The 22,576-nt window shown below is 36.1% G+C and overlaps 1 protein-coding gene across 1 annotated transcript in view; it reads right to left on the reverse strand.

The window, feature by feature from the left end:
* Positions 1–1,568: 1,568 nt before the first annotated feature.
* The window catches only part of LOC140522468 (uncharacterized), a 55,155-nt gene continuing 34,147 nt past the window's right edge, over positions 1,569–22,576 (reverse strand). Inside the window, exons 17-21 of the mRNA XM_072637902.1 lie at positions 20,055–20,861; positions 15,508–16,302; positions 10,961–11,755; positions 8,291–8,440; positions 1,569–1,838 (exon numbers count right to left, since the gene is read on the reverse strand). Of these exons, the coding sequence (XP_072494003.1) occupies positions 1,722–1,838; positions 8,291–8,440; positions 10,961–11,755; positions 15,508–16,302; positions 20,055–20,861 (2,664 nt within the window). The 3' untranslated portion in view covers positions 1,569–1,721. The remainder of the gene's footprint in view (positions 1,839–8,290; positions 8,441–10,960; positions 11,756–15,507; positions 16,303–20,054; positions 20,862–22,576) is intronic.

Here is a 22,576-nt window from a genome sequence, read left to right on the forward strand (position 1 = left end):
TTAGCAGGGAGCTGATCTGCTGTTCATGCTTTGACTTCATGTCTCTCATTTCTCTTCCCAGCTTTTCCTCCACCTCTCTAACTTGATTTTCAAAATTCTTTTTGAGCTCTTCCATGGCCTGAGCCCATTGGGTGGGCTGGGACACAGAAGCCTTGATTTCTGTGTCTTTGCCTGATGGTAAGCATTGTTCTTCCTCATCAGAAAGGAAGGGAGGAAATGCCTGTTCGCCAAGAAAGTAACCTTCTATAGTCTTATTTCTTTTCCCTTTTCTGGGCATTTTCCCAGCCAGTGACTTGACCTCTGAATATTTTCCTCACACCCACCTCACCTCCTGATCCTCCCAGCCCGTGTTTGTGGTCTGAGATTCAAATGCTGCTTCCAGCCTCAGGGCTTTTGGCGGGGGCAGGGCTGCTATTCAGTATGAGATTATGATCTGGTGCTGAGATCGGGGCAGGGCCACCTCTCAGGCTCAGTTCCCTCAGGGGGTTTATGCGCAGACCTTCCGCAATGGATTCAAGCTCCCGCCCGCTTGGGGAGCCCCTGTCTGCAGCCGCCTCTCAGCTTCTACCTCCCGGAGGGGGGGGCCTGAATTATGGGGGCACCCCACTCCCCTCTCGACCCGCCAAAGAGACTCTCTCACCCACCCCTGTCACCTGTGGGTGGAGGGACTTGTGCGGCCGCTGGAGATCCAGTCCCTGAAGCCTGCTTGGATCTGTTTCTCTCGGTGCCGCAGCCGTGGCCGCAGCAGGTCTGGGCTGGGCTTTGTGTCTGCAGCGCGACGGACCTTTTGCGAGAGGTTTGCAGATCCCTCTGTGGGTGGAGGGACCCGCGTGGCCGCTGGAGATCCTGTCTGTGAAGCCTGCTCGCATCTTTTCCTCTCGGTGCCGCGGCCGCGGCAGGGCTGCACTCAGCTCCCAGTCCCGGCGCCCAGTCCGCAGCGCGAAGGACCCCCCGCGAGAGGTTTGCAGGTCTCTCTGGAACAGAAATCTCCCTCGCTCCAATGTTCTGTGGCCTCTGGGTGCGGAATTTGCCGTGAGTTACTTCCCTGTAGCCATTCTATGGGTTGTGGGTTCAGAGCTATGTGTATGTGCGTCTTTCTACTCCGCCATCTTGGCTCCGCCCCCTCATTTCGACCATTTTAAAGCACTTAATACATTCTCATTTGCACAGCTTATTTGGGTCCCTACATTACCTCTTTGAATAGCCTACAATCACTCACTGTCAAAGCAGGGACTGCACATTAGTAATCGACCCCTGCCAGTCCAGGACCAGCACAGTATTTTATATACAATCGATGTTTGATAATACTTTTTGACTGAATGACAATTGAACAAATTAGGTAAATAATGAAGGAAATAAATTAGGATGGAAAACATAGAGATTTACCATAGAGAAGCATTTGTGTCCAGAAATAGTGTACTGAACAAGCGACTGTCAAATGCTGTATAGTATCATTCCACCAAACATACTTTCAGGTACAGGTGCTATGCAGCATTTTACTATAGCTCCAGAGATGCAGGACAGAAGGTTTATTTGTCAGCGGTAAGTTAGTGAAGAAAATGAAAGTGAAAAAAAAAAAAAACCCTTTGTTCACTTAGAATCATCCATGGTGGAATTCTATAAGTGTTAATATACAAAATGAATTTGTACTCAGTATTTAACAAAATAGTGAAGTCCTTGCTTACTTTATGTTTCCTTTGAAAGGCCTGCCAAAAGGGGTCTTACCGATTTAAATCTTCCTCTAATTCATCATTTCTCTTCATTTGTCGTTCTAGAGAATCTTCCAGACATTGCTTCCACTCATTGAGTCTCGTGAATTTTTCCCTTTCAATACGAAGCTTTAAAAAAATTTTACAATGAAAAATATCACAATTGAACTGGCATTTCTCAAAGGGATTCTCTTCATTAACTCTAGCTCCAATTGTAAATATCAATTTAAGCATAGATTGTTGAACCAAAACAAATATGGAAAGATTTGAAAATGATTGATCTTCCTTGACATGACATACATTTCCCGTGATTTCACTACAAACTATTTCTTTTCTTTTGAAATTTAAATCAATGAAAGTTCTGATTTGATTCAATATAGGTATTACTTTTACCAACAATATTCATAAATTTAGGAATGGTTGAAAGGAATAGGAATGAATAGAAAGTGGGCCAAGTTTCCCAACACACCACACCTTGGAGGAACATTGGCCTTTCCTACTTCTCTAGAACCCATGATAATTATCCGTTCAGCTCCACTTCCCCTTTGTGTTGGCACACCTGCCCCATGTTCCAATCATTCCTATGTTGAAATGACAATGTATGTCTTTGTAAGTAAGGGTGTAAAACAGTTCTGCTAATCTCTTTGTACTGAAATAAGAGAGATGCAACGTGAGTAAATTGACGTTTTCTTTTTCTCCTTGAGTGGTTATCTGTTGTTCCCGATTATGAGCCAGGTGCTCTTTACTCTCTTGCAAAGGAAGACAGAAGTCTGCTCATTGTGGTGAATACCGCATTTCTCCTCTTTGCTTCCACATTTCTCCAATGAATGATTACCACAGCTGCAATTTCTTCATTTCCTATTTCCATTTCATTCATCTATTTATCTGTAACTCTTCCCTTATTTATTTTCTATTTATCTGTGACTTAATTGGTATAGGAAATTCCCAGTCATAACGTTTATAACGTATCAGTACAAATAGGCCCTGCCCTCAACCGACATCTCAGAATCTGCAACTCTCAGAGTTTTACTGAATAACTTAGGGCACCAAAATTATACAAAACTGGCCCAGGTTCATGAAGCCATTTATGTCAACATTGGGATTTCAACCTACGCTTACGTCTGAGGCAAGATCTCTATTCCTAAAATATAGTGCCTTTCTTCATTGCCATAAAATCAGTTATTCCCTCCTTACTAGTCTACTACAACTGCATTCTCAAGAGGTAGAAGTCATACTGGTATCCAAAAACTTTTCTTCTTAGTCTCTGACTTCACTGAAACATAGATCCTCTTTCTCTTCTGTGATTGGTAATTTATTTTCCCTATAAATTATCCTTTCACCCTGTTTCTCTTTCCTCTTCTATCTCATGGAGACCCCTTTGGTCCTGGATCATGACTTCAAGCCGAGGATCAAAGAGTGAGGGAGGTGAGCATTTAATCCCACCTTCTCATTTTACAAAGGAGGAAGCAATCACACTGGTGTTAAATCAGTTGCATACAGTTTAATTAAAAACAAAAGGGCTACTGGGTCTTTCTGTTCTAATTTTGCCCCCACACCAATCTTTCCTACAAAATGCTAAGCCAAGTACTATCAAACATCGTTGTGATCATGTTACTGCCTTACTCAGCAACATGTACAGGAACTTCTATGGGCTATCAGATTGAGGCTTAAATTCTCCGTCTTTTTTTCTCTTATCTCTCACTTCATCACATTTTTCCAACTTTTAATTCTAATTGCTTTACGGCTCCCCTCCTCACACTCCTATGCTTTTTGTATTTTCCTATCGCTCCCTATCCTACTGATCCATCACTTTCTTAGCCTATTGGACTCCATTGCTCTCCTATCCTGCTGATCCCTTCCCAAATCTCGAAGGCAACTCAAAGTTCTCACTTTTCTTCAATGCTTTCCTTACTATTTTGCTGCAATGATCCTTGCCTTCACTGCATTCTTTGAGATTTTTGTCTGCAGCATTCAGTGAATATGCTATTGGGGTAAGTGCCTACATTGAGAATCACCTCTCATTTTAGTTCTTTATTATTTCAGTGTCTACTGGTGATATATTGTATAGGGACCTAGCAGGAATTCACTAAATATTTTCAGGATAATCAACTGCACTATACTCATTTAGAACTATAAACAGAGCAAAAATGGACAAGTCATGAGTTAGTACAGATTTTTTATAAATGAAGAATCCAAGGTTTGAGAGAGAAAAACATTCATAAAAACAAGTTGTATGCCAAGAGACTGAGCCAGGACGTAAAATTTTGAAAGTTCACCCTCCTATATATGCTATCAATAATGTATATACATATATACAGATGTATAGATGTGTGTACGCATATATAAAATTCAGATATTTGGCAATTTTTCTTCCACTAGAGTTGCTACTTCAGCAAATTTGCACTGGGAACTTCTTGTGTTAAAAATAGGGGTGGATAATACCATCTGTTCTAACCTCCACCTCTAGTGATCTCTCCTTTTCATAAATACTTACGTTTACCATTCACTTAGTAGTTGTTTATATGCTACGTTGTATTAAACATGAAATTCCTTTATTTGGCATTGGTATGCTAGAGAGACTGAAAATTCTTCAAGGAGAAAATGCATGTCTTATACATAGCTTTTGCTACCTGCTCAGAACCTCTCATAGTGGAATTCACATAATGAATATTCACTAGTTAATGAGGTAAATTTTGAACAAGGAAGAAATTGTAATTTGACTGAATTTTTACAGAGCAAAAACTTGGATGATCTGGGAAATTAGACTAGAAATGGGTGCTAGTTTGCCCTGAATACCATTTACATGAGGCAATTTGTACTGACAAAGAGGGACTCTAACTTATTTCTTCCTTACGTTACTTTCAAGGGCTCAGTCCACACCTAGTTTCTGGACTGGAGCCTAAAACCAAAAGGTTTGGAAGGGTAATATTTTAATTGATGTGTTCCACAAATAATGTGAGAGAAATGAAGAGAATGAGGGATAGGGGAGTTAATTGGGGAAAAAAAAGTTGTTTCACTCTCGTACTGGTTTCTGAAACCTAGAAAAATGTCTCAAGCGTCAAATGCCAGAGTAAAGAAGTTTTTCTAAGAATGAGATTGGACCTTGTAATAATTTCATAGCTAAGGGAAGTATACTGAAATTAACGAGGTTAAAAGAACGCTTTTGGAAAATTAGGAGGTGGATACGAAAATGGGGGAGGCAGTGGTTATTTGTATGAAAATGACAATGGTCTTTTGTTTTCAGTGTAGCGAAACTAGCATTTAGTCAGTGTCTAATGTGTTCAAGGAACAAAGGCCATAAAGTTGAGTGATTTGCAATTATGATCTCATTTGATTCGCACAACAACCCTGGGAGGTAGGTGCTATTATCAACCCCATTTCATGTTTGAGAATACTGAAAAGATCAAGTGACTTGCCTAAGATCACACAGAGAGCATCTGAGGCTATATCTGTAATAAGATCTTTCTCAGCCCAGACTCAAGATTTTATCCATAATTGCTGAAAATCCCCTTCAAGCTGAGAAACATCTCATCATACAAAATTCTCTTTTTGATCACTTTGCCTTAGATTTCCCTTGATTTACCACTTATGATGGGTACTAGTTTGAAAATATGTTTGAGGAATGTCAGAAATATCCACTTCTAAACAGGCATAATGATGAATAGCACACATAACTACATATAAATATGGGAAAGCAAATGAAATAGGAGAAAGGCATTTGACACTAATAATGGAAACCCGTTAGGGGAATTTGACTGTGTTGCTATTCTATGCGTAACCTCCCCTTCACTGTAATAATTTCTAATAATAATAACAACAATAATTTTTTTTTTTTACTGAATTTATATGTGGCCATTGCAGGCTCTGGGAAATCGAAAATATATAAAAAACCAGAATAGACAAACTCAAGGTGCTTTCGTACAAATATTACCTTGAGTCAATTTTCATTTTCACTACATTTTCAGCCTAGGCAAAGCCAAGAAATGAACATATAGTTTTGTCCTTCTTGTTCTTCCACTAGTAATACTACTATTATTACCAGTACCACTACTACTTCTACTAGAAGTACTACTACCAAATCTATTACAACTACTACTACTACTTTTGCTACTACAATAATAACAATTACTCTACTGCCAACATCCTGTGAAAAGGAATTTCTATGGAAAATAAGGAAGCATGAATACTCCCTGTCCTCAAGGAACTCCATTATAATTGGGTAAAAAACAATGAGATAAAGCAATTGATTTTTTGATAAGAAATGCGATCACCATAGGACAATCCATATGTAATTAAATACCAGATTTTGTGGTATCAGATGAAAAGTGTATTTGAGGAGATTCAGGAATCAACAGGGGTGAAAAGCCCAAAAAGCATTATGGCAAAAGAATCATACTTTTGTAATTCAAAAACATCTTGAATGTGAAGAGTAGAAAGGTTTTGAATAGGTAGCACAGATGAGGAAGTGTAACTAAACAAGAAGAGTACCTAAACAAGATGGAGGTATGGAGGTGGAAATCCACAAGGTGAGATCAGATTGATTAAGTTAGGGAATATTAATGAAAGCATTCATCTAATTACTTCAACTTCAATTTATCCTTTCCATGTACAATTTCTGTATGTACAAAATGTGAAGAAATAGCATTTTCTTGTTATTCAAGGAGTAGTTTGAACAGAAAGAAACAAAGAATTTGTACTTGACAGTGCTGTTTGGGGGATTAAATGAGAAAATGAAGGTCAAGGTGTTTCTAAAAATCAAGTATGATAGAAATGATTGAGCTATTATTGGTCGTGGGAGAAACACCTCTTCTCTTTGCATAAGGACAGATAAACCAAATAGTCAACCACAGAAAGAGTGAATATAAGTATTAAAATTTACGTGTACAGATTTTGGAAGTTGTAGATGTAATTCTAAGTCAACGGAAATTACAGGCACAGTGTTCAGAAAATTGACAAAACTGGTAAAATGAGAAAGCAGCAATTCCCCAAACCACTAGGTAGTAGCTAAGAAAGAGAAGGGTAGAGAAGTGGAATGGGCTAGGTACTCAAGAGATAGCAGGCAAAGAATATAGCAGTCTCTGGGCTGATAAACTCAAGGACCCCTACCTTCTGGGATAAGAACTCACTGTTCGAGAAAATTGCTGGGAAAACTGGATAACAATGTCGTGGAAACTAAGCATAGACCAATTCCTGACACCATTCACAAGAATGAATGGGTACATGATCTAGGGATAAAGATTGATACCACAGACAAGGTGAAGGAGGAAGGAATAGTGTATTTATCAGATTTATGGAGAAGGGAAGAGTTTTTGACTAAAGGAAAGACAGTAAGCATTATGAAGGGAAAGGTGAATAATTGTGATTGCATTAAGCTGAAAAGTTTTTGCACAAGCAGACCCAATGCAATCAAGATTCGGAGGGATGTAGTACATTGTAGTTAATGTTGGGGATAAAGGCCTCATTGATAGAGTATATAGAGAACTGAGTCAAATGTACCAGAATACAAGTCATTCCCCAATTGATAAATGGTAAAAGGATATGAACAAACAATTTTCAGAGGAAGAAATTAAAGATACCTATAATCATAGAAGAAATGCTCTCGACCACTTTTGATTAGAGACATGCAAATCAAAACAACTCTGAGGTACCACAACACACCTATTAGACTGGCAAACATGACAGAACAGGAAAATGATAAATGTTGGAGAGGATGTGGGAGAGTTGGAACACTAATTCATTGTTTGTGGAGCTGTGAGCTCATCCAACCATTCTGGAGAGCGCTTTGGAACTATGCTGAAAGGGCTACAAAAATGTGCATACCCCTTCACCCAGGAATATACAGCAATATGACTGTATTCCCAAGAGATAATAAAAATGAGAAAGGGCCCCACATGTACAAAAATATTTATAGCATCACTCTTTGTAGTGGCCAAAAACTGAAAATCAAGGGGGTGCCCATCAATTGGGGAATGGCTGAAGACATTATGGTATATGAATATCATGGAATACTATTGCACTATAAGAAATGATGAGCAAGATGACTTCAGAGAAGCCTGGAAATATTTACATGGTTTGATGCTGAGCAAGAGGAGCAGCACCAGCAGAACTTTGTGCACAGCAACCACCAAAGTGTGCAAGAGCTTTTTCTGGTAGACTTCGATAGTCACAGAAAAAAAAAAAATTCCTAATGATGCCCTAAGGCAAAATGCTTTCCACATACAGGGAAAGAACTATCGAATTCAATCGCAGAATTTAACAGATCATTTCTGTATGTGTGTGAGTGTGTGTGTGTGTGTGTGTGTGTGTGTGTATTATATTTTGGTTTGTTATATGATTTCTCCCATTTATTTTAGTTCCTCTACACAGCATGACTATAGTGAAAATGTACTCAGTAGGAATGTATATGTAGATTCTATATAGAAGTGTATGGCTCTTGGGGTGGGAAAAAAATCTAAGTTTTGTCGTAGTGATTGGAGAATATTAAAACTAAATATATTGCTTAAAAATGTGAAATGTCACACTGAATATACTTTCCACTCATTTGTTTCCAGAACAAATTACTGATCTTTTTGCATACGTACTTGACTTTTGGTTTCATCTACTTCCTTCTTTAGTTTTTCCTTATCTTCATAATCAATTTCATTAAATGATGTGACTTGTTGTGAAACTCCTGTCAGGAACTGATAATTGCAGGAAACAGGTGATTCTCGCTGAAGATTTCTTACTCTAGCCTGACAGAAATATGTCCAAATTACTAATATTACAGATTTCATAAAGCAACATTAGCTCATGTAAAATAAATATAAATTTAAAATTCAAATCAAAAGTCTATATAATTTTGCATGCAACTTAATTTCTTCAGTATATTCATAATTATCAACGATTGAAAGACAGAAATCTCTTAGGGATTAAGAAAACAACCTCATTTTGCAGGTGAGAAAAACTAAACTCCAAAGAGGTTTAATGAGTAACCAAGGTCCTAAAGGTAGACGTTTAGAGAGAAAAGGATTGAAACTTGGCTCCTGGGGCAGCAAAGTTGTTTGGATTATACCACTCAACTTCCATTTAGCACGGAGCAAATGAGATCTCCCTCAGAAGACTCCTCAGAAATTACTACAGTCAGCCTGCTTTCCCCATTATGTCTTAATTGACAAGAATGAGACCACCTCCAAAGCTATCTAGGGACTAAAACATTTTACGTGAAATTCCCATGCAAAGTAAAGGAAACAGGAGGGAAGAATGTACACTTTTTTATACTTGGTAGAAAACTTAAAGGTTTCCCATTCCATTTTTCGGAAAAGTTGACTACCTTATTTCTGTGTGCCAGTCCGTAGAAGAAAGACATCTACAAGAAAAGGTTGTGCTTTCTTTCCTCTCATGGTTTACGCTGGAGAGTGAACATCGGCACTGATATGCTTGTCAGGCTTGGTAAAAGCACTTCACATGCCCAAAGCCAAAATGTCAACAACAAATGTGGCCGCTAGGTACTATTCACATCTTCAACAGTCTTTGCTTAGCCTGCGAGGAAGTTGCTTACTCTATTCAGATAGGAGTTACACTCCTGGTTTCAGTGAATGGAGAAAAAAGAGGAAACTCTGGAAAATATGCCAGTTCTCCACGCTATGTGTACATAGCATGTTAGAAGTACAGAGTTTTGGACATACAGACGTATTCATCCGTTCACATATATGTATATGTAGATATCCACACAGAAAAACACAACCGTATGTGTATAGAATGATATACTGCAACAATTCCTCTCCTTTTTCACTACAGAGCAAGGGGAATTATTGAATAAATTATGAAAACCAAATGAAGCCAAAAATCAAAAGAAGCCAAATGTTTTTTTCTAATTAGACAAGATGAAGTACTTTGTAAAAGTAAATTTTAGTAGAGTCTCATCAAATTTTTTGAAGAAAACATAAGGCTAAAAGAAGACAATGTAAAGTTCAGAGAGTAAAATTGGCACAATTCACTGAATTTCTACAAGTAAACTATATTCTATTATGGAATGACTAGATAAAATTTTAAATTTTTTAGATGAAATCATTACCCAGGACAATACATGGTAGAATTCACCCTCATTGCATATATGAAAAATCACAGATAATGAGATCTGCTATTAGACTGTATAAATTATTCATATTAAGGAACTAAAATGAGTGATTCCAGAACCGGCAACTTTGGAAACTGAGCAAGACTTGTTAGTCCAACCACAAAAAAAAAAAAAAAAAAAAAAAAAAACAGAGATGAAAAAATAGTGGAGTACAATTAAAAAATAAGATTAGTAACTGAAAAATTAACGCTTAATGAAGAATCATAATGTTTCTGAATAGAAGCACTGTCTTAAATTTAAAAGAAAAGTAGTGGCTCGACTACGGAATTTCACTACAACTAAAATCCAATCGTTAATGTTTCAAAAATTAGTTCAAAAGTGTCTAAATTGAAACTAGTTAGACAGATGAGTATGTTTAAATTTTAATGAAACTCGTAAAGAGAATATTGCACAGTTATCTCATAAGAGATTTCATACTTGAATGTAATATTGTTCCTAGCATTATGTTGGAAGACTTTTCTTAAGTTGCAGCATTTGAAAAAATTTGTTCCATTTCAATGTTGAAATGGAATAATAGAAAAATTAATGAAATAAAAATTTATCTTTATTTAGACACTAGAGATTTCCTATACAAATATTTATTAAGCCAAATGTCATGGACAACATAATTTCTTGAAGCAAAACGTGTTGTTACCTAAAAGAAGAATTTGTAAATTATTTTTATACTTATAGCTTTTATACTATTATTTTATATTTAAAATTGCTTTCAACTGTTTGCTTTATTACTTATATTGTATTACAGTACATTTTATTTTCATTTTTGTATTCATTTGATCTTAAAAGTTATTATATTACTTGTTCTGTTTATCATATCGTGGATTCTCACTCTCAATTCTTATATATCAGAATTTGTACAATGAAAGATAATAGCATCACCAGCCTGTCGAATATTCAAATTCCTAAGATATCTTGATAAAAATTAACTTGAATTTCATTTCAAAAAGACTAAAACTTATCCAAGTAAAATACTTCAAGAGCGAACCCTCTTGCGGCCTTCTCATTTTCATATTTCCACGTTTGCTCTCTTAAGTGGTTCCATTCACGCATTAACTAATACTTTACTGCTCTCTTCTACTATAAGAGCTTGTTTATCAATATCAGCATAAGCTTTATTGAAGAGATCAATAAATTGCACCTGGGCATCACGAATTTGCTTTTCATGAAATATGATTTTCTTCTGTGTGTCTTCAAGCTCTTGCTGCAGCACCGTATTTTCACTCTGGATTTGGCCTAATCTTTCCTGGAGAGATTCATTTTCCAAACTGTATCTGTTGACTTTTTCCTTTAACACTTGATTTGTTTCTTCAAGTTCCTTTGCCTTCTCTTCAGCATGGTTCAGTTCTCTTTGTGTGTTTTCTACAATGTATGTCTTTTCTGTGAGGGATTCCTGGACATGGTCTAGCTCATTTTCTAAACTCTTGGCTCTACTTTCAGTCTTAGAGAGTTTTTCAGAAAGGACAGCGTTATCCTCTCTTAGACTCAACCAATCACGGTTTAGTTTGTCCTTTAAATGAAGCCACTTATCTCTTTCCCCCTCAAAGGAATCCTCAAGGGCTAATTTTGATAACTCATATTCGCGACCAACTTCAATCAACCTGGACGCGTATGATGCCCTATCGTCCTCTAGTTTTTCAATGTTGTGTTCTGCATTCTGCAGTTTAGAGTTCAGCGTGGCATTCTCAGCTTTCAGAACGTGTACTCGTCGACGGCACTGAAATCCGATTTTTCTTAACGCTTCTCTGTTCCATTGTAATTCCTGTTGAAGCTCCTCAATCATTTCTTTCAAAGCTTCAGTTTCTTCTGTGTGGTGCTTTCTGGTGTGCTGATAGTTAATTTTTACTGTGTGTAATTCCACTTGGTGCATGGCACCATACTCTGCGATTTCCTTTGTTTTCTGCAGGTATTTTTCCTTTACATTCCTAAGAGAAACCTAAACATAAGAAAAAGAAAAAAAATTTTATTCAAAATAAAATTATTTATTGTGATATTTCCATAAAAATTCAAAATAGACACCAAGGGTCCCAGAAGCATAGTGTATTCAGAGAAAAGCTAACTGAGGGAGTTTCACCTATTTCCTATTTCTGTCAATTTGAGCAAAGAACAGGACTTAAAACTACATCGTCAATCGGAAGATTTGGAACGCGTTTTTGAACCGACAAAGCTCTCTGTCTTTCAAGATATTTGATTTCCTTTTCTCCATGCATTTTATCTCACACTGATGATTCTATTTCAGACATTTCAAGGTCTTTGGAAAGTACTTTCAATACATGATCTCACCTAAAATTTGCACAACCTTTATGAGGGAAATATTTATATTTATTTATATTGCTAACTGTGGAACAGAAGTGGAGTTCACGCATTTGAAACTATAGATTATTAGAGCAAAAAGGGACACTACGGATGAGTTAGTACATCATTTTATAATTCAAGAACCAGAAGCCTAACGACAGAAAACCATTTGCTGAAAGTCGTGTGGATGGCAATGGACTGAAGCAGAACACAAAATCTTGGAAAAGTCCCCCTTAGATTGACAGTTTTACCAGATTTCAGACATATAATTATATGAACACACGCACACGTGTGTGTAATTACGTATGTGTACATGTATATTTTTGTGTGTACATATACACATCCACGCAGGAACAGATATATCAATATAAATAAATATATAAATGTACATACATATGTATAAATATATATACATGCATATTTACACATATATATGTATAATACGTAGGTATTCAGCAATTGTTCTTCCACTAGGGCTGCTAACTCAACCAATTTGCATCGAGTAATGTTTGCATTAATAAAAACATGAATGGATTAATACCATCTGCTCTAATTTCCACCTGTACTGATATCTTCTTTCATAAATACTTACAGGAATATCGTTCCCTTAGTAGTTGTTTAAATTCCACTTTGTGTTATAAATGAACTTTCTCTCTTTTGTATTGACTTCCCAGAGAGAGTGAAAATTCTTCAAGGAGACAGTGCATGTCTCACACACAGTCTTTGTATCCTTCTCAGGGCCTATCACAGTGTTTACGTAATTATTATTCACTAATTGATGAAATAACGTTTGAACAAGGGAGAAACTGTAATTTCACTGAAATCTTCCGTAGTGAAAACTTGCACTATCAGGGAAATTACACAAGACATGGTGCCAGTTTGGCCAGAATGCCCATTAACTGACATACCTCTTCCTACCAAAGATGGATTCTAAATTACTGCTTCCTTGCTGTAACTTCCAGGAGTCAGTTCACACCTAGTTCCTTGACTGCATCCTGACGCAAAAAGCTTTTGACGGTTAATATTTTAATCCAAGTCTTCCAGAAAGAAGGTGAGGGAAAGGAAGAAAAGAAGCGATAAGGGAGCTACTTGGGAAACAAAACTTATTTCATTCCAGTGCTGATTTCTGACACCTTGAAAAATTTCTCAAGAATACAAATTCAAAAGAAAAGTAATTTTCAGAAGAATGAGACTGGAACTCATAATAGTTTCTTAACTAAGCCAAGTCTACTGAAATTAGCCAGGTTAAGAAAAGTCTTTTGCAATATTTGGAGATGCTTATCAAAATTTGGGAGGTAGTATTATTTGTATAAAATGGACAATGATCTTTATGTCCTTGGAGCAGGGAAACTGATATTTCTTAAGTATCTAATATGTGCCAAGAACAAAGGCCATAACCTTAAGAGAATTACAATAATTATCTCATTTGATTCTTCCAACAACACTGGGAAGTATGTGCTATTATAATTCCCATTTTGTGGCTAAGGAAAGGGAGAAGAATTAAGTGACTTGCCTAGGATCACACAGACAGAATCTGTGGACACATCTGAAGTCAGATCTTTCTAACCCCACACACAATTTTCTATCCCTAATTCCCCCAACATACGTCTAAGTGGAGAAATATCTCATCATCCAAAGTTCTTTTTTTTGCTAGCTTTGGAAGAGATACGTACTTACTATGCAATTTATGATGACTACTAGGGTGAAATTTGTTTTCAAGAGTATCCGAAATACCTCTTACTATAGATTGTGACTTCTACAATAATGAATCCATACCTAAATACTTGGAAATGTGGGAAAGCAACTGACAATGGAGAAAGGTATTTGCTAGCATTAAAGGGAACAGGTTAGAAGAATTTGACTGTCATGCTATTGTACGCTTAACTGTACCTTCATTTTAATAATTTCTAAGAATAATAAGAGTAACTAAAAAATAATTTTGTATTCAATTTCTTCTTTGCTCTTTGGGGTCTGGAGCATTCAAAATTTATAAAAATCAGACTAGAACATCTTCAAGTATTTTAGTCCAACCACTTTCAACTGCTGGCAAAATCAACAAATAAACATTTAGTTTCCTTGTTCCTGTTTTCCTACTACTAGGACTACTACTACAAGTACTCCTATCACTAGAACTAGTAGTACTGGAACTTCAACTAGTACCACTTGTACTACAACAATCATAACAATTGCCTCTACTGACGGCGTGCTTTGAAAGCAACGTTCTACCAAGAAAGAATGAAGTATCCATTATCCTGTCCTCAAGAAACTTTATTACAGTTGGGCAAAAAACAGTTAGAAAAAGTAAGAAATAGTTTGTTAACAGATGTGAAAACCATAAAGCAATAAATACTCACTTTCATACCCAATTCGGTATTAGGTAATTAGGTGGTATCAGATGAAAAGTGGATTTCAGGAGATTTAGAAATTCATAGGGGTGAAAAGTCCCAATGGCATTATGGCAAAAATATCGTGCTTTTGGAATGCACAAGCCTGCTGGAGATGAAGAGTAGATAGGTTTTTGATGGGGAGTGCAAATGAGAACGTGTAACTGAGCAAGAAGTGAAGAAGGTATGGAGCTAGAAATGCACACGGTGAGATCAGATTGCTGAAGTTAGAGGATATTAGTGAAATCATCCATCTAATTACTTTAATTCTCAATTGTATTTTGCAGGTACAATTTACATATTTAGGAATTGTGAAGAAACAACCTTTTCCTGTTATTCAAGGAGAAGTTTCAATGGAAGTATACAAATAATTTTAACTTCACAGCATTGTTTGGGGATTAAATGAGAAAATGATGGTAAAGGTCTTTCTAAACATAAAGAATCATAGAAATGATTTAAGCATTATGGGTCCTTGGGAAAACATCTCATTCTTTGTGTATGGACAGATAAACCAAATGGTCAACGACAACATGAGTGAATATTAGTATTGAAATTCATGTGCACAAATTGTTTTATGTTATGATTTTTATTTGTCACATTATTTTCATTTCTTAATTTAATTACTTACTTTTAATTACAGTATATTTAATTATTACTGCATTCGTATTATCTTAAAAATCATGACATTACTTGTTCTATTTATCATATTATGGATTCTCATTCTCAATTCTTACATATCAGCATTTTCCCAATGACAGTTAATAACCTCACCAGCCTGTTGTGAATTGAAATTCCTAAATTATGTTGATTAAAATTAGTTTGACTTTCATTTCGAAAATCTTTATGGTTATCCAAGTATGACATTTAATGATCGAACCCTCTTTCAGCCTTCTCAATTTCATATTTACTCATTTGTTCTCCTAAGTGGTTACATTCACTGATTAACACTTGATTGCTCTTGTTTTTAACTATCAGCATAAACTTTATTGAGGAGATCAAAAAACTGTACCTGGGCATCACTTAGTTGCTTTTCTTGAATCGTGACTTTCTTCTGTGTGTCTTCAAGCTCTTGCTGCAGCACCGTATTTTCACTCTGGATTTGGCCTAATCTTTCTTGGAGAGATGCATTTTCCAAACTGTATCTGTTGACTTTTTCCTTTAACACTTGATTTGTTTCTTCAAGTTCCTTTGCCTTCTCTTCAGCATGGTTCAGTTCTCGCTGCGTGTTTTCTACAATGTATGTCTTTTCTGTGAGGGATTCCTGGACATGGTCTAGCTCATTTTCTAAACTCTTGGCTCTACTTTCAACCTTAGAGAGTTTTTCAGAAAGGACAGCGTTATCCTCTCTTTGACTCCACCAGTCTCGGTTTAGTTTGTCCTTTAAATGAAGCCACTTATCTCTTTCCCTGTCAAAGGAATCCTCAAGGGCTAATTTTGATAACTCATATTCGAGACCAACTTCAATCAACCTGGACGCGTATGATGCCCTATCGTCCTCTAGTTTTTCAATGTTTTGTTCTGCATTCTGCAGTTTAGAGTTCAGCGTGGCATCCTCAGCTTTCAGAACGTGTACTCGTCGACGGCACTGAAATCCAATTTTTCGTAACGCTTCTCTATTCCATTGTAATTCCTGTTGAAGCTCCTCAATCTTTTCTTTCAAAGCTCCAGTTTTTTCTGTTTGGTGCTTTCTGGCGCGCTGATACTTAATTATTACTGTTTGTAATTTCACTTGGAACATGGCACTACACTCTGCGATTTCCTTTGTTTTCTGCAGGTATTTTTCCTTTTCATTCTTAAGAGAAACCTAAACATAAGAAAAAGAAAAAAAATTTTATTCAAAATAAAATTATTTATTGTGATATTTCCATAAAAATTCAAAATAAACACCAAGGGTCCCAGAAGCATAGTGTATTCAGAGAAAAGCTAACTGAGGGAGTTTCACCTATTTCCTATTTCTGTCAATTTGAGCAAAGAACAGGACTTAAAACTACATCGTCAATCGGAAGATTTGGAACGCGTTTTTGAACCGACAAAGCTCTCTGTCTTTCAAGATATTTGATTTCCTTTTCTCCATGCATTTTATCTCACACTGATGATTCTATTTCAGACATTTCAAGGTCTTTGGAAAGTACTTTCAATACATGATCTCACCTAAAATTTGCACAACCTTTATGAGGGAAATATTTATATTTATTTATATTGCTAACTGTGGAACAGAAGTGGAGTTCACGCATTTGAAACTATAGATTATTAGAGCAAAAAGGGACACTACGGATGAGTTAGTACATCATTTTATAATTCAAGAACCAGAAGCCTAACGACAGAAAACCATTTGCTGAAAGTCGTGTGGATGGCAATGGACTGAAGCAGAACACAAAATCTTGGAAAAGTCCCCCTTAGATTGACAGTTTTACCAGATTTCAGACATATAATTATATGAACACACGCACACGTGTGTGTAATTACGTATGTGTACATGTATATTTTTGTGTGTACATATACACATCCACGCAGGAACAGATATATCAATATAAATAAATATATAAATGTACATACATATGTATAAATATATATACATGCATATTTACACATATATATGTATAATACGTAGGTATTCAGCAATTGTTCTTCCACTAGGGCTGCTAACTCAACCAATTTGCATCGAGTAATGTTTGCATTAATAAAAACATGAATGGATTAATACCATCTGCTCTAATTTCCACCTGTACTGATATCTTCTTTCATAAATACTTACAGGAATATCGTTCCCTTAGTAGTTGTTTAAATTCCACTTTGTGTTATAAATGAACTTTCTCTCTTTTGTATTGACTTCCCAGAGAGAGTGAAAATTCTTCAAGGAGACAGTACATGTCTCACACACAGTCTTTGTATCCTTCTCAGGGCCTATCACAGTGTTTACGTAATTATTATTCACTAATTGATGAAATAACGTTTGAACAAGGGAGAAACTGTAATTTCACTGAAATCTTCCGTAGTGAAAACTTGCACTATCAGGGAAATTACACAAGACATGGTGCCAGTTTGGCCAGACTGCCCATTAACTGACATACCTCTTCCTACCAAAGATGGATTCTAAATTACTGCTTCCTTGCTGTAACTTCCAGGAGTCAGTTCACACCTAGTTCCTTGACTGCATCCTGACGCAAAAAGCTTTTGACGGTTAATATTTTAATCCAAGTCTTCCAGAAAGAAGGTGAGGGAAAGGAAGAAAAGAAGCGATAAGGGAGCTACTTGGGAAACAAAACTTATTTCATTCCAGTGCTGATTTCTGACACCTTGAAAAATTTCTCAAGAATACAAATTCAAAAGAAAAGTAATTTTCAGAAGAATGAGACTGGAACTCATAATAGTTTCTTAACTAAGCCAAGTCTACTGAAATTAGCCAGGTTAAGAAAAGTCTTTTGCAATATTTGGAGATGCTTATCAAAATTTGGGAGGTAGTATTATTTGTATAAAATGGACAATGATCTTTATGTCCTTGGAGCAGGGAAACTAATATTTCTTAAGTATCTAATATGTGCCAAGAACAAAGGCCATAACCTTAAGAGATTTACAATAATTATCTCATTTGATTCTTCCAACAACACTGAGAAGTATGTGCTATTATAATCCCCATTTTGTGGCTAAGGAAAAGGAGAAGAATTAAGTGACTTGCCTAGGATCACACAGACAGAATCTGTGGACACATCTGAAGTCAGATCTTTCTAACCCCACACACAACTTTCTATCCCTAATTCCCCCAACATACGTCTAAGTGGAGAAATATCTCATCATCCAAAGTTCTTTTTTTTGCTAGCTTTGGAAGAGATACGTACTTACTATGCAATTTATGATGACTACTAGGGTGAAATTTGTTTTCAAGAGTATCCGAAATACCTCTTACTATAGATTGTGACTTCTACAATAATGAATCCATACCTAAATACTTGGAAATGTGGGAAAGCAACTGACAATGGAGAAAGGTATTTGCTAGCATTAAAGGGAACAGGTTAGAAGAATTTGACTGTCATGCTATTGTACGCTTAACTGTACCTTCATTTTAATAATTTCTAAGAATAATAAGAGTAACTAAAAATAATTTTGTATTCAATTTCTTCTTTGCTCTTTGGGGTCTGGAGCATTCAAAATTTATAAAAATCAGACTAGAACATCTTCAAGTATTTTAGTCCAACCACTTTCAACTGCTGGCAAAATCAACAAATAAACATTTAGTTTCCTTGTTCCTGTTTTCCTACTACTAGGACTACTACTACAAGTACTCCTATCACTAGAACTAGTAGTACTGGAACTTCAACTAGTACCACTTGTACTACAACAATCATAACAATTGCCTCTACTGACGGCGTGCTTTGAAAGCAACGTTCTACCAAGAAAGAATGAAGTATCCATTATCCTGTCCTCAAGAAACTTTATTACAGTTGGGCAAAAAACAGTTAGAAAAAGTAAGAAATAGTTTGTTAACAGATGTGAAAACCATAAAGCAATAAATACTCACTTTCATACCCAATTCGGTATTAGGTAATTAGGTGGTATCAGATGAAAAGTGGATTTCAGGAGATTTAGAAATCCATAGGGGTGAAAAGTCCCAATGGCATTATGGCAAAAATATCGTGCTTTTGGAATGCACAAGCCTGCTGGAGATGAAGAGTAGATAGGTTTTTGATGGGGAGTGCAGATGAGAACGTGTAACTGAGCAAGAAATGAAGAAGGTATGGAACTAGAAATGCACACGGTGAGATCAGATTGCTGAAGTTAGAGGATATTAGTGAAATCATCCATCTAATTACTTTAATTCTCAACTGTATTTTGCAGGTACAATTTACATATTTAGAAATTGTGAAGAAACAACCTTTTCCTGTTATTCAAGGAGAAGTTTCAATGGAAGTATACAAATAATTTTTACTTCACAGCATTGTTTGGGGATTAAATGAGAAAATGATGGTAAAGGTCTTTCTAAACATAAAGAATCATAGAAATAATTTAAGCATGATGGGTCCTTGGGAAAACATCTCATTCTTTGTGTATGGACAGATAAACCAAATGGTCAACGACAACATGAGTGAATATTAGTATTGAAATTCATGTGCACAAATTGTTTTTATGTTATGATTTTTATTTATCACATTATTTTCATTTCCTAATTTAATTACTTACTTTTAATTACAGTATATTTAATTATTACTGCATTCGTATTACCTTAAAAATCATGACATTACTTGTTCTATTTATCATATTATGGATTCTCATTCTCAATTCTTACATATCAGCATTTTCCCAATGACAGTTAATAACCTCACCAGCCTGTTGTGAATTGAAATTCCTAAATTATGTTGATTAAATTTAGTTTGACTTTCATTTCGAAAATCTTTATGGTTATCCAAGTATGACATTTAATGATCGAACCCTCTTTCAGCCTTCTCAATTTCATATTTACACATTTTTTCTCCTAAGTGGTTACATTCACTGATTAACACTTGATTGCTCTTGTTTTTAACTATCAGCATAAACTTTATTGAGGAGATCAAAAAACTGTACCTGAGCATCACTTAGTTGCTTTTCTTGAATCGTGACTTTCTTCTGTGTGTCTTCAAGCTCTTGCTGCAGCATCGTATTTTCACTCTGGATTTGGCATAATCTTTCTTGGAGAGAAGCATTTTCCAAACTGTATCTCTTGACTTTTTCCTTTAACATTTGATTTGTTTCTTCAAGTTCCTTTGCCTTCTCTTCAGCATGGTTCAATTCTCTCTGCGTGTTTTCTAAAATGTAAGTCTTTTCTCTGAGGGATTCATGGACATGGCCTAGCTCATTTTCTAAACTCTTGGCGCCACTTTCAGCCTGAGAGAGCTCTTCAGAAAGGAAAGCATGGTTCTCTCTTAAAATAGACAAGTCACTGTTTAACTTGTCCTGTACATGAAGCCACTCATCTCTTGCTTCCTGAAAGGAATGTTCAAGGGCTAGTTTGGACGCCTCACTTTGCTCATAATCGTCAATAACAGATATCAGACGAGACCTGTATGATTCAATTTCGCTCTCTAGTCTCTCTGTGTTTTCTTTTGCATTCTCCAATTGAGAGTTCAGCGCTGCATTTTCAGCTTTCAGAACCTTTACTTGGCCACTGTATTGAAATCGGATTTTTCTTAATGCTTCTCTATTCCACTGCAATTCCTGTTGAAGCTCCTCATTCTTCTCTTTCAAAGCTTCAGTTTCTTCTCTGTGGTGCGTTCTGGTTCGCTGATCCTTAATTTTTACTGTTTTTAATTCCACTTTGTGCATGGCAACTTCATACTGTATGATTTCCTTTTTCTCCTGCAAGTATTCTTCCTTTACATTCCTAACAGGAACCTAAACATAAGAAAAAGAAAAGAAAGTGTTATTCAAAATAAAATGACTTATTCTGATATTTCCTTCAAAATTCAAAGGAAACGCCAAGGGGCCAAGAAGCATAGTGTATTTAGAGAAAAAGTTAACTGAGGGACTTTCACCTCTTTCCCATTTCTATCAATTTGCCGAAAGAATAAGACTGAAAACTGCTTCATCAACCAGAAGATTTGGACACCATTTTTGAACTCACAAAGCTGTCTGTCTGTCGGGAGATTTGGTTTCCTTTTCTGCATACATTCTGTCTCTCACTGATGATTCCATCTGAGACATGTCAAGGTTTATGGAAAGGACTTTCAGTACATCATCTCACCTAAAATTTCCACCACCCTTATGAGGGAAATATTTATATTCCTTCATATTGCTAATTGTGTAACAGAAGTGCAGTTCACGCACGTAAAACTCTAGATTGTTCGAGCAAAAAGGGACACTACTGATGAGTTAGTACATCATTTTACAAAGCAAGAACCAGAAGCCTAAAGACAGAAAATCATTTGTCGAAAGCCATCTGTTTGGCAATGGAATGAAGCAGAACACAAAATCTTGGAAAAGTCACCCGTAGATGCAGAGTTTCAACAAACTTCAGACACATATCTGTAAAAACACACACACACACATATATATATGCGTGTATCTACGTATGTGTACATGTATATTTTTCTGTGTACATATACACATCCACACAGGAACAAATATATCAATATAAATAAATATATAAATATAAATGTACATGTAAATATAGATAGATAGATAGATAGAGAGAGAGAGAGAGAGAGAGAGAGAGAGACAGATAGACAGATAGATAGATAGATATAGATATACAATAGTTAAGTATTTAGCAATTGTTCTTCCAGTAGGGCTGCTAACTCAACCAAATTGCATCAAGTAAGGTTTGCATTAGGAAAAACATGAATGGATCAATACCATCTGCTCTAACGTGCAACTTTAGTGATACCTCCCTTTTATAAATGCTTACTGGAAAATCGTTCACTTCGTAGTTGTTTAAATTCTACCGTTTGTTATAAATGAAGTTTCTCTATTTTGTGTTGACTTCCACAGAGAGTGAAAATTCTTCAAGGAGACAGTGCACGTCTGACACACAGTCTTTTACCCTGCTCAGGATCTATCACAGTGCTGTTCACATAGATAATATTCACTGGCTGATGAAATAACGTTTGAACAAGGAAGAAACTGTAATTTCACTAAATTCTTACATAGTGAAAACTTACACGATCAGGGAAATTACACAAGAAATGGTGCCAGTATGGCCAGAATGCCCATAAAATGACCTACTTCTTGCTGCCAACGATGGACTCTAAGTTACTGCTTCCTTGGTATACCTTCCAGGAGTCAGTTCACACCTAGTTTCTTGACTGCAAACTGAAGCCAAAAGCTTGTGAAGGTTCATATTTTAATCCAAGTCTTCCAGAAAGAAGGTGAGGGAAATGAAGGCAAGAAGTGATAGGGGCGTTAATTGGGAAACAGAACTTATTTCATTCCAGTGCTCATTTCTGACACCTTGAAAAATTTCTCAAGCATGCACATTGAAAAGAAAAGTCATTTTCAGAAGAATGAGATTGGAATTCATAATAGTTTCTTAACTAAGCTAAGTACACTGAAAGTAGCCAGGTTAAGAAAACTCTTTTGCAATATTAGGAGATGTTTATCCAAACGTGGGA

This window comes from Notamacropus eugenii, chromosome 2 (genome assembly GCF_028372415.1).
Source record: "Notamacropus eugenii isolate mMacEug1 chromosome 2, mMacEug1.pri_v2, whole genome shotgun sequence".
Lineage (NCBI taxonomy): Eukaryota > Metazoa > Chordata > Mammalia > Diprotodontia > Macropodidae > Notamacropus > Notamacropus eugenii.